Source organism: Molossus molossus, unplaced genomic scaffold (genome assembly GCF_014108415.1).
Source record: "Molossus molossus isolate mMolMol1 unplaced genomic scaffold, mMolMol1.p scaffold_m16_p_18, whole genome shotgun sequence".
Taxonomy (NCBI): Eukaryota; Metazoa; Chordata; class Mammalia; order Chiroptera; family Molossidae; genus Molossus; species Molossus molossus.
In genome coordinates this window covers 16,338,024-16,351,695 of record NW_023425353.1, presented here as the reverse complement: position 1 = coordinate 16,351,695, position 13,672 = coordinate 16,338,024, and the positions used below count along the sequence as shown (strand labels likewise).

The following is a 13,672-nucleotide window of genomic DNA, read 5'->3' as shown; positions in this document are numbered from 1 at the left end:
GCAGTTAGAGCACCGGCCCACACAAAGAAGGGTCTTATGTTCGATTCCCAGTCAAGGGCACATACCTGGGTTGCAGGTTCAATCTCTGGCCCCAGTTGGGGTTGTTTGAGAGACAACCAATCGATGTGTCTTTCTCACATTGACGTTTCTCTCTCTCCCTCCCTCCCTTGCACTCTATCTAAAAACAAAACAAAACAAAACACAACCCCGGTCAGTATGGCTCAATGGTTGAGCATCGACCCATGCACCAAGAGGTCGATGGCTCAATTCCTGGTGAGGGCTAAGGCCCAGGTTCCAGGCCTGATCCTTAGTGGGGGGTACACAGGAGGCAGCCAATCGATGTTCTCTCTCATCGATGTTGCTATCTCTCTCTCTCTAAAAATCAATAAAGAAAAAAATTAAAAAGAAATAAATACAAATAAAAAAGAACTGGGGAAGAAAATCGGAGTATGAACTTATTTATTCCTTGACTTTGTCATATTCATTCTCATTTTCATTGTCTCTTCTACAATAGCAGACAGAAAGGATGACTCATTGTACATCTGGTTCTTCAAGTAAAAGACAAAATTGGCACTTAACATCTTAACAAATATGGTATGAAACTTTAAAATAAATTAATTCACCATGTTATAGAATGTTATGACATGGTTCTCTCTTGAATACTATGTAAGTGAGACTAAAACATTGGAAGTAACAAAAGTACCTCAATTACATATTTTCACTTACAATTTGATGTCATGTAATAGACTACTTGATTATGTTATATTAAGCTTTAACTGGAATCAAAGATTTCCTTCAGGAAGCAATTCCTTTTTTTTTTTTTTTTATCCTCACCCGAGGACATTTTTCCATTTTTTGTTAAGACAGATTAAAACAGAGTGGGAGGGAGAGAGAGGAAGAGAGAGAAACATTGACGTGAAAGGGACACATCGAGTAGCTGCCACCCGCACTAATAACCAGGGCCGGGGACAAACTGCAACCAAGGTTCGTGCCCTTAGTGGGAACCGAACCTGGGTCTCTCTGGACCACAGGCCGACGCTCTAACCGCTGAGCCAAACTGGCCAGGGCCAGGAATCATTTCTTTACCAGCAGCCTTTCCAGATATATTTTTTCTCATTTAAAAAATAACATATACTCAATGGATATAAACAATAATGCTGTGAGTTGGGGGGAGGGGATCAGGAGGAGGGTGTCAATGGGGGGAAAAAGGAGAAACATCTGTAACAAAAATTTATGAATTAATAAAATAAATAGATAAATAAAATAAAAATAACATATACTATTAATGAAAAAATACATAAATTATGAAGAAAATAATAATTACCCATAATCTTAGCATCTGAGGGGATGATCACAGTTAACATTCTGGTGTATTCCATCCCAATCTTGTTTTGCATATATGCATTGACCTTTTTTGTATTCATGCATTGACTTTTGTTTTTACAAAATGTTACCCATACTGTATATAGTTTAGTATCCTGCTTTTTTAATTTTATACTATGTATTTTCTTATTAACATCCTGTATATGTCTTTGAACACATTTCTGATTTTGTCCATAGCATACATTCCTAGGTGTGAAATTTGTTAGCTCAAACAATCAGATATGTCAGAAAGTATGGCATGTCACCTGAATCTTACTACCCATATTAAAAGCCCAATATAAAATGGTTGACTTAGAACTTGCTTGTTACAGAATGGCTATTTTAAAGGACTACACAATTAATTAATTTATAATAACAAAATATAAAATTTGACAAGGTTTAGAAATAACCACATAACAAAATTATTAATGGCCTACAAATATTCCTCTCTAGGCCGTCTGGAAGCATCTGAGAAAATACATACCTCTCTTTTGCAACAACAATACCTAATAACTGATCTTCAAGTCCTTCTGGAGTTATCATGAAATTGAGCAAAGACAGTTTTGTAGCTAGTTCTGGCATATAGTGTGGATTTCTCAGTTTTGTGGTGATATAAAACTTGAAATCAAAGGAATATTCAATAATGACCTCACCGAGCCTGATGCAATCAATGCCACCTGTATTTCAGAAAACAAATAAGTAAGCCAAAGTTGCATAGCCCTCCCCGTTAAAGCCTTTCCCAAGTTACAAGTCATTTAAAGGAGGATACAGATATGACAAAAGTCACAGACACAGAGGCAAGTAAGCAGTTGTACAGCAAGACTCAGTCATTCTGGGGTAGCATAAGACATCTTCTCTGGTTGTGGAGCCTTCTAAATCAAGATTCCCTTTTATCTTACTCCCTCTATAAATTTACAGTCCAGAGTGCTAACCAGTATACAATGGAACCTCTATTAGTTTTCAATGATGATTCTGAAGTTATTTGTATATGACTAATGCTCTTAAGAGTACTAGAGTTTGGCAGAGATAAAAATTTTTATAAGCAGAAAAAAATATGAGGTGGGCAATGTTTACCTAAAGTCAACTCTGGTTCACATTAACCATTACTATTTGTAATAATGGACCTTGTGTGGTCCATGGTCACATGATAAAGAAATGTCAGGCTGGCTTCAATTTCTTTATGTTCTCTACTGAACAGTAGTCCAGATAACAGTGATTAAGGCAAAGAAGGGAGGGCAGAGTTTATTCTTGATATTTGTTCCAAATTTCCTTTCCCACATAAAAATGATACAGAAGTTCTAAGTTGTTAACCTTATTATTAAATTTATGTAGTGTTTGGTTTTTTTTGCCTCAAAGAAAGGCTCAAAGGTAATCCAATCATCTTTCAGTTATACAACTAACATTAATTGACTTCTACCTTGTTTGAAAGTTTGTCTGAGTAGTAAAGGCTCCAAAGATGGATCCAGTTCTTCTCCAACATTTTCTAACAGAAGTGGAGTTCCAAACTGAATACAGTTTTCCAGTATTCTCATATAGTCTGAATCTGATAGCTTAATAACACTAAGCTGATTTTCTTTCTCAGAGTTTTTGATCCACTTATTGGCTTGACCCTGGGGGTCAATCATTAAAGGCCTAGAATATAATAAGAAAAATTCTGAGGGAAATAAATAAATATTCATATTTCTTTTAAATTATATAATTTAAATAATAAACATTACCACGAAGTTGTAAAAATACAATGTGCTTCACATATTTTATCAGGATTAATTTTCACAAAAGTCCTGTGATAGCCTGGCCAGTGTGGCTCAGTGGTTGAGCATTGACCCATCATGCATCAAGAGGGTTGCTGGTTCAATTCCCAGTCAAGACACATGCCCAGGTTGTGGGCCAAATCCCCAGTGGGGAGAGGGAGCATGTAGGAGGTGGCCAGTCAATGTTCTTTCTCATCAACGTTTCTCTCTTTCCCTCTCCCTTCTTCTCTCTTTAAAAATCAATAAAGAAAAAAATTAAAATTATAAAAAACAAAAAATCCCACAAAAGCCCTGTGATAAAAGAGTGAAAAAGGAGTTTTAGTCTTATTTATTTTTGAAATAAAGAAATTCAGTGTCAGGGAGTACTTTTGCCCACGGTTCCAAGGTTACAAAATTAGTTCGATGTCAGAAGTAGGATCTTATGAACCTGTAAGCTGTGCTCTTTCCAATATAATGCGTGTCTTCAAGGTAATTTTAATACATATCATCTGTTAACATACTACAAAAAATAATTCTATTTCTTTGATAAAAATTTAACGTAAGAAGTCTACAAGTCTATAATAGATTTCCTCAGTTTATCAGAGAGTCTTAAACTAAGTTCCCAAGTTTAGTCTGGTATATATTTGAGATCTATTTAGGAATTTTTTCTATGTAAGTATGGTAAAGACTTTGTATTCAAGAACATATGATTCATGGTGTGTTTTCTCCTTCCTCAGTGATAATGCTGTCCTAGGTTGCTTTTGTATTCAGGACAGTGCATTAAATTATACTTAAAAAATGTTAGCACAGAAAGGGGAGTTTTCATTCCATGTCACTTTGGCTTCCCCAGGCATTCTCTTTCTGTTTCAATAGATTCTAGGGATAATATCTCCTTTCTTTTTTCCTATAAATAAGCTCTTTATCAACTACTTCCAGATAACTTTTTATTTTCTTTCCTTTCCAAAAGATGAAACAACCCAATACAAGCTGCCTGATTGTTTTCTTTCTCAGCTCAAATTGTATTGAAATCCTATTGAAAGCACACAAAGGTCTAGGCACTAGTGAAAATTTACTTTTGCAATTACAACAGAGGAAATGTGTTCTGGAAATGAGATAGTTATTTTATATACAACTGCTTAAAAGTTGCCTATTAATTAGACTAGTTGCATCAAGGTCCTTTTAAAAATACTTTTTTCTTCTTTTTACAGTATATGTTTATTATTGGAAAAATACAGTATTTGTTCTTTCCCTTGCAAAAAGTAACAATTTCTGTCAATTAACATTTCAATGCTAATCAATGTTTTTAGTATTGCAATAGAGATTCTTTTTATTCAAAAAGAAATCCAAGAAAAGATGGCTGCAGGCAGGACCAGAGCAAGAGTGAGTGTGAGAGTGTGAGTGGATGTGAGTGTGGATGAGCAACCTCAAGCACTACAGAAACATGGGGCAGAGGGTTCCTGTGCTGTGGACGAGCAGCTAGCTACCACTGTAAGTGGCTTGTCAGGGTGCTTCTCCTTGTGTGGCTGGAAGTCCCGACCATTTTGGAAGATCCCTGGTCTTCTCTGGGAGGAGGCAGTGGGAGCAGCTAGGGCTGAACAACCTAAGTCCACTAGTGCGTCTTGCACCATCAGACTAGTGGACCCCACTGTATCAATGTGGATGAGCGCACAGTAGTGGCACTATCAAGGGGCCTGCTGTGGAAGTCCCAACCTGGAGCTGAACACCATCCCCCACAGCAGCAGCCTGATCTGAGCCCAGCACCTTCCCCCACAGCAGCAATGACTGGGCAGGAGTGGAGCCCCACCCCAAATAGCACCTGAGGCTCTAGAGCTGAGACACACCCCCAGCACCAAAGGCTTGGGAGCAGACATCCATCCCCAGGCAGCAGCAGCACAGATCAGCAGTTGAGACCCATCCCCAGCAGTATCAGCAGAGACTGATCAGGAGCGGTGCCCCAGATCAACCAGCAAGGCTTGGGCAGCCAAGACCCACCCCTAACAACTGAAGCAGCAGATTTGGAGAGGAGGCCCTCCCCCAACATCAGCAAAGTCCTAGGAGCTGAGCATCTTCAGCTCCCAGCAGCAGCAGAGGATTGGGAGCTGAGAGCATTCCCTGGCAACAGCAACAGCAGTAGCAGCCTATACTGGGAGCTGACACTAGCTCCCAGCAGCATCAGCAGCAACTGGTCAGAAGCTGAGCCCCACCAGGCAGCAGCGCAACCCAGCAGGGCCTACGCATTCCAGAAGTGCACCAGCTGGACCCACACACCCCAGCAGCACCTATGACAATGGATCAGTACCAGCTGCCAGTTATCAATCCTCTGGGACCCACAGCAGGCAAGAGGTGCCATACACCTAAACAGTCTGGGGGGCAGTCTTATTTGATACACACTAACCTGCCTACACATCCCAACATCCCTCACCAGGCCTAGAACTACCAGACTGCTAAAATGGTGAGATAAAGAAACAACACCCAAATGAAAGAAAAGGAGGAATCGCCAGAAAAGGAACTACATAAAATGGAAGGAAGCAATTTGTCAGATAAAGAATTCAAAGCAATGATTTTAAGGGTGCTCGAACAATTTAGTGAGAACTACATGCAACTTAATGAGAATTATAAAGAACTTAGTGGGAACTACATTAGCTTTAAATAAGAGGTAGAAGCTATGAATAAAAATCAAGAGGAAATAAAGTATGACATAGCTGATATAAAAAATACTTTAGAAGGATTCAATAGTAGATTAGAAGAAGTTGAAGACTGAATCAGAAAGTTAGAAGACAAGGTAGAAAAAAACGCCCAAATAGAGCAGCAAATGGGGAAAAAAAATTAAAAAGCAGGAGGAGAGTTTAAGGGAGCTTTGGAACAATACAAAATGTAACAACATTCACATCACAGGGGTGCCAGGAGAAAAATCAGAGACAGGAATATAGAACATGTTTGAAGAAATAATGACAAAAAACTTCCCTAATTTGGTGAAAGAAAAAGTCACACAAGTCTAGGAAACACAGAGAGTTCCAAACAAGATGAACCAAAAAAGACCCACAGTTAGACACATCATAATAATAATGGCAAACATTAAAGACAAAGAAAGAATCTTAAAGGAAGCAAGAGAGAGACAGAAAGTTACCTACAAGGGAGCTCCCATTAGACTGTCAGCTGATTTCTCAATAGAAACACTGAAGACCAGAAGGGAGTGACATGAAGTGTACAAAGTAATGAAAGGCAAGGGTCTGAATCCCAGACTACTCTATCCAGCAAGGCTGTCATTCATAACTGAGGGTGAAATAAAGAGCTTCACAGACTGAAAATAGCTAAAGGAATTTACCACCACTAAACCAGCACTGCAAGAAATGCTAAAGGGACTGCTGTAAGAAGAACTAGAGAGAGAGAGGGGGAGGAACACAGGCATAAAATAAAACCAGCAAGTAATAAGTACCTATCAATAATAACCTTAAATGTAAATGGCTTAAATGCTTCAATCAAAAGACATAGGGTAGCTGATTGGATAAGAAAACATGACCCATACATATGCTGTCTACAAGACACCCACCTCACAACAAAAGACTCACACAGGATGAAAGTGAAGGAATGAAAAAAAATTTTCAGGCAAATGGGAATAATAAAAAAAGCTGGTATAGCAATACTCATATCTGATAAGACAGACTTCAAAATGAGGGCCATAATAAGAGACAAGAAGGTTACTACATAATATTAAAGGGATCAATCCAACATGAGGATATAACCCTGGTAAACATATATGCACCAAATACAGAAGCACCGAAATATATTAAAAAACTTCTGGAGGACTTCAAGGGAGAGATCAATAGCAATACAATCATAGTAGGTGACTTTAACACCCCATTGATACCACTGGATAGATCTTCTAGACCAAAAATTAACAAGGACACAGAGTTCTTAAAAGACAAACTAGATCAGTTGGATTTAATGATATTTACACAATATTTCACCCCAAAGCTTCAGAATATACATTCTTCTTAAGCGCACATGGCACATCCTCAAGGACAGACCACATGTTAGGACACAAAGTAAGTCTTTACAAATTCAAGATGATTGAAATCATATCAAGCATCTTCTCAGATCACAATGGCATGAAACTAGAAATCAATTACAATAAAAACAAGCCCAAACATTCAAACACATGGAGGCTAAATAGTATGTTATTAAACAACAATGGGTAACCGAGATTAAGGAATAAATTAAAAACTTCCTGGAAATCAATGAAAATGAACACACAACACAAAATCTATGGAACATGGTGAAAGCAGTCCTGAGAGGGAAGTTCATAGCACTACAGGCCTACCTCAAGAACAAGAAAAATTCCTGATTGACTTTCTAGCCCTACAACTTAAAGAACTAGAAAGTAAACAAAATGGAAAAACCCAGATCAAAAAGAAGGAAAGAAATAGTAAAGATCAGAGCAGAAATAAATGACAGAAACTAAAAAAACTCAAAAGATCAATGAAACAAAGAGCTGGTTCTTTGAAAAGATAAAGAAGATCGAGGAACCCTTAGCCAGATTCACCAACAAATAAAGACAGAGGACCAAATAAACCAAATCAGAAATGAAAAAGGAGAAGTAACAACTAACACCACAGAAATACAAAGGATCATTAAAACATACTATGAACAATTATAAGCCAACAAATTGAACAATCTAGGTGAAATGGACAAATTTCTATAAACACACAGTCTCCAAAAACTGATCTGGGAAGAGACAGAAAACTTGAACAGGCCAATAACAACTAAAGAAATTAAAGATGTAATCAAGAAACTACCAGCAAACAAAAGCCCAGGCCCGGGCAAGATTCATGGGGGAGTTTTACTAAACATTCAGAGAAAATATAACATCTATTCTCCTCAAACTGTTCCAAAAAATCCAAGAAGACAGAGGATTTCCAAACACATTTCATGAGGCCAGCATAATTTGAATTCCAAAAAAGGATAAAGACACTACAAAGAAAAAATACTACAGGCCAATATCCCTGATGAATACAGATGACAAAATCCTTAACAAAATATTAGCTAATTGGATCCAGCAATACATAAAAAAATTATTCATCATGATCAGGTAGGATTCATCCCAGGGATGCAAGCCTGGTACAATATTCACAAATCAATAAATGTGATAAACCACATAAACAAAATGAAAGATAAAAACCATATGATCATATCAATAGATGCTGAAAGAGCATTGGTCTAAATCCAGCACCCATTTCTTTTTGTACACTTTAACCACCATGTAGGACCATCTGTGGGTGGCCAAACAGTGCCAGGTGTTAGAGCAGTGAAGTCAGACAGGACCTTGGTTCAGCAACCTTGGTTGAGTTTTGGCTAAGATAGAATTCAGAGCCAAGACTCAGACTGTAAGAGAAAGTTTAGAAAGTTACAGAGGTAGAAGAAGTGAGCCGTAGGAAAAAATGGGCTCAGGAAACAAGTTACAGAGGCAAAAGAAGGGCCTTTGCAGTTTAGGGGAGAGGGAGGCAAGGAAAACACATCTGGGGGAAAAGGGGAAGATGCAGGAGTGTGTGTGTGTGTGTGTGTGTGTGTGTGTGTGTGTCTGTGTGAGAGAGAGAGAGAGAGAGAGAGAGAGAATTTCCCAGCACCCATTTCTGATTAAAATGCTCAGCAATGTGGGAACAGAGGGATCATATCTCGACATCATAAAGGCCATATATGAAAAACCTACAGTCAATATCATACTCAATGGGCAAAAACTAAAAGCATTTCCCTTAAGAACAGGAACAAGACAGAGATGCCCACTTTTGTCACTCTTATTTAACGTAGTACTGGAAGTCTTAGCCACAGCAAGTAGACATGAAGAAAAAATAAAAGGGATCCAAATTGGAAAGGAGGAAGTGAAACTGTCATTATTTGCAGATGACATAATATTGCACATAGAAAACACTGAAGACTCCATCAAAAATCTATTAGATTTAATAAATGAATTTGGCAAAGTAGCAGGATACAAAATTAACATCAAGAAATCGACAGCATTCTTATACACCAACAACGAACTCACAGAAAGAGAAACTAAAAATAACAATCCCATTTACCATGGCAGCAAAAAAAATTAAGATACCTAGGAATAAACTTAACCAAAGAAATAAAGGATTTGTTTGCAGAAAACTACAGGACATTGGAAAAAAGAAATAGAGGAAGATATAAAAAAGTGGAAGCTTATACCTTGTTCATGGATTGGAAGAATTAACATCATTAATATGTCCATACTACCCAAAGCAATCTATAGATTCAATGCAATCCTCATCAAAATACCAGCAACATATTTCACAGAACTAGAATACTACAAAAGTTTATATGGACCGAAAAAGACCCGGATTAACCACAGCAATATTGACAAAGAAGGACAAAGTAGGAGAGATCACAATACCGGATATCAGGTTACACTACAAAGCCATTGTAATCAAAACAGCCTGGTACTGGCACAAGAACAGGCATATAGATGAATGGAACAGAACAGAAAACCCAGAAATTGACCCAAGTCATTATGTTCAATTAATATTTGACAAAGGTGGCAAGAGCATACAGTGGAGTAAAGACAGCCTCTTCAATAAATGCTGTTGGAAAAATTGGACAGCTACATACAAAAAAATGAAACTAGATCACAAACTTACACCATACACAAGAATAAACTCAAAATGGATAAAAGACTTAAATGTGACTCGTGAATCCATAAAAATCCTAGAAGAAAATTTAGGCAACAAAATTTCAGACATCACATGCAGCAGAATTTTCAATGATACAACGCCTAAGTCAAGAGAAACAAAGGAAAAAATGAACACATGGGACTACATGAAACTCAAAAGCTTCTGCACAGCAAAAGAAACAAGCAACAAAATGGAAAGGGAATCCACTGTATGGGAGAGCATAACTGCCAGTGATACATCAGATATAGGGTTAATTTCCAAAATATATAGAGTACTCATCTAGCTCAGAAAAAGGAAGACAAATAATCCAATTAATAACAGGGCAGAGGACCTAAATAGACACCTCTCCAAACAGGACATACAAATGGCCAAAAGACACATGAAAAAATGATCAACATCACTGATCATCAGAGAGATGCAAATCAAAATAACTATGTGGTATCACCTCACACCTGTCAGAATGGCCGCCATCAACAAATCCTCAAACAAGTGCTGGCAAGAGTGTGGAGAAAAGGGTATCTAGTACACTGCTGGTGGGAATGCAGACTGGTGCAGCCACTATGGAAAACAATATTGTGTTACCTCAAAAAATTAAAAATTGAACTTCCATTTGACCCAGTGATCTCACTTCTAGGAATATATCCTAAGAAGCCTGAAACACCAATCATAAAGAATATATGTATCCCTATGTTCATAGCAGCACTATTTACAATTGCTAAGGTCTGGAAACAGCCCAAGTGTCTATCACTAGATGAGTAGATAAAGAAGCTGTGGTACATATACACAATGCAGTACTATGTAGTTGTAAGAAAGAAGGATTTCACCCTGGCCGGTTTTGCTCAGTGGTTAGAGCATCAGTCTACAGACGGGAGAGTCCCAGGTTCGGTTCCCGTTAGAGGCGCGTACCTTGGTCGCAGTTTGTCCCCAACCCCGGTTGGGGTAGTGTGGGTGGCAACCACTTCATGTGTCTCGCACATCGATGTTTCTCTCTCTCTCTTCCTTCTTCTCTCCCTCCTGCTCTGTCTGAAGATAAATGCAAAAATATCCTTGAGTGAAGATCAAAAAAAAAAAAAAAAAGAAAGAAAGAAAGATCCCTTATCCTTTGAGATGACATGGAGGGACCTGGGAAGTATTAAGCTATACGAAACAAGCCAATCAGAGAGAAACAAATATCACATGATTTCACTTATTTGTGGAATATAATGAACAAAACAAGCTGATGAACAAAATAGACTCAGAGACATAGAAGTAGGGTACAGACTGACAAAACTCAGAAGAGGGGGATAGGGGATGGGAGAGGGAAGAGATAAACCACAGAACTTATATGCATGTATGCGTAACCATGGGCATAGACAACAATGCTGGGGCAGGGGCAGGATTGGGAGGAGGGTGTCAAAGTGGGAAAAAGGAGAAACATCTGTAACAAAAAATAAATAAATAAAATAAAAGAGAGAAAGAGAGATAATGCAAAAATAAAAAAATAAAAGGAGAAAGCAATTCACAAAAAAACAAAAAGAAATCCAACTGTCACTTAATACAACCTTATGTAAGTATTACAAATATAATTGGAAATTGAGTTGTTTGTCCATTAGAGAGATAAGATCATACCATGGTATTGATATTCCAAGCGTACCTTATTATAGGTATGAAAATAATTGCAGTCTACATTTGAGATCCTTGGACAGTCTGAAGAAAAAAGCACTATCCTTCTATGCTTCTGACAGAGGTAGTAATTTGGGGGGAAAAACAAAGCTTTACTGGTGTCTTAATAAACAATAATAAAGCAGCATTATTTAACCATCATGGTGGTTAAAAAGTAAGCAAGTTAGAATTTGAGATATAGGCACTAAATAAAATATATGAAGATGATAATTATTAAAAAGCTAACATTTATTGAGCACTTAGGTTCTAAGCAATTTCTCACAACATTCCTGTGAGGTAGGAATTATTATCATTTTACAGATGGGGCACCTGACGCATTGAGAGGTCAACTTAGTTACCAAAATCTCAAAATAGAAAGTGATAGAGGAAAATTTGAATCCAAATATCCTGATACCAGTGTCTGCACTGCTCTCAAACACTGCACAATATTACAAACAAACCTCTAGAAATTATGAGCAAACAGAACAAGGATTGATTAATTATAAGTTATGGCTCTAACAGCCTGACTAAATACCTGAAAGTCCTACAGCCACTAGTTTAATTAGTGGATAAAATATTACATTTTTAAAACACATAGGTGACATGCATTTAAGAGATACACACATACATAATACAAACATCCAGAAAACACAGGTGCCAAAAACACAGACAAACCTGAATTCCAGAATAGTAAGTGTGCATGCTGAAAAGTTAGTTAGCTTTGGGGAGAGTGTGGGTTCTAATAACCCAGGGATGTCTTGAGCCATAGATGGCAAGAAGCTGGAACTTGAAACCCCTGTATTAAGCTTAAACCCATAAAAGGCATAGTGAAATCACAGATAGAAAAAATCCAACTCTATGCGTAAGGAGACAAAAAGAAACTGTTCTGATTCCTGTCTCTCCTCCAGCTGGGAAAAAGTCCCCTGAGAATTTGTAACCATGGATCTACATTTCATGCAGGTACAGGGTGCAAGTTTACACTATCTATATAACCTAGAAAACTCCAAGCTGGGAAATTAACATGTATGGGGCAGAAATTATGCCTGGGAATCTTGGAAGAAGTAAGGACAAAGCACACATTGTAGGCAGAGCAAGAGCAAAACAAAAACTTAACCCCAGGGTAGGGGTGGGAGGCTTGGAGCAGAAAACCATCTTGGGCCTTGGCCAGTTTGGCTCAGTTGTTAGAGCGTCAGCCTGCGGTCCACAGAGACCCGGGTTCAGTTCCCGCTAAGGGCCCGTACGTCGGTTGCAGTTTGTCCCCAGCCCTGGTTGGGCCGATGTTTTTTTTTCCTCTCTCTCTCTCCCTCCCACTCTATCTGAACAAAAAATGTCCTCGGGTGAGGATAAAAAACAACAACAAAAAACCCCCACAACAACAACAGAAAAACGTCTTGGGCTAAAAACATTATACCTTTACCAACCTTTACCAAGTAGAGACCTCTTACCCCAAGAGAAGGGTGGAAAACTCCTGTTCAAGACCAACCACAAGTAGAAGGCAGAAATAAGCAATCATAGGAAGGAGGGGAAGAAAGGCTGAAAAGGTCCTAGCCTGAAAGCCCATGCACACAAGGTCCTTCCTAAGACTCAGAACCAGAATAACAGAGAACTCCCACTCTGACCCCAAAACTACCTAATGCAGAGTACCAAGTAAAAGCAATCTACATCCCAGATAGGAGTGAGAATGTAGAGAGAGACGTGCTCTGTGTCAGGGGCATTCAAGTGCTTGACTTTTATTTTTGCATCTTTGTGATGAAAGGTAAGGATCTATTTAAATTATTTTTTTATAATGATAGTCATTTACATTAGCACTGTTTATTGAGTAATCCATCCTTTCCTCACTGATTTGTAATGAAAATTTAATGTATCTCATATTCCAAAAGAATACTGAAATTTGCATTATACTTTTTTTTTTTTTTTTATCCTCACCTGAGGACATTTTTCCATTTTTTGTTCAGATAGAGCGGGACGGAGAGAGAGAGAGAGAAACATCGACGTGAAGGGACACATCGAGTGGCTGCCACCCGCACGACCAACCAGGGCCGGGGACAAACTGTAACCGAGGTACGTGCCCTTAGCGGGAACCGAACCCGGGTTTCTCTGTACCGCAGGCCGACGCTCCAACCGCTGAGCCAAACTGGCCAGGGCGCATTATACTTTTAAAGGTAGTGAATATGATATCCTATTACACATTTTACTTAACATAGTAATTAAAAGCAAGGATTTGGAAATTAAATTTCCTGGGTTCAAATTCTG

General features: G+C 38.3%; 1 protein-coding gene across 1 annotated transcript in view; it reads right to left on the bottom strand.

Annotated features, from left to right (window-relative positions):
* Positions 1 to 13,672, bottom strand: part of DNAH12 (dynein axonemal heavy chain 12) — a 276,436-nt gene that overhangs the window by 45,225 nt on the left and 217,539 nt on the right. The window contains exons 58-59 of the mRNA XM_036266455.1: positions 2,780 to 2,994; positions 1,847 to 2,039 (exon numbers count right to left, since the gene is read on the bottom strand). Of these exons, the coding sequence (XP_036122348.1) occupies positions 1,847 to 2,039; positions 2,780 to 2,994 (408 nt within the window). The remainder of the gene's footprint in view (positions 1 to 1,846; positions 2,040 to 2,779; positions 2,995 to 13,672) is intronic.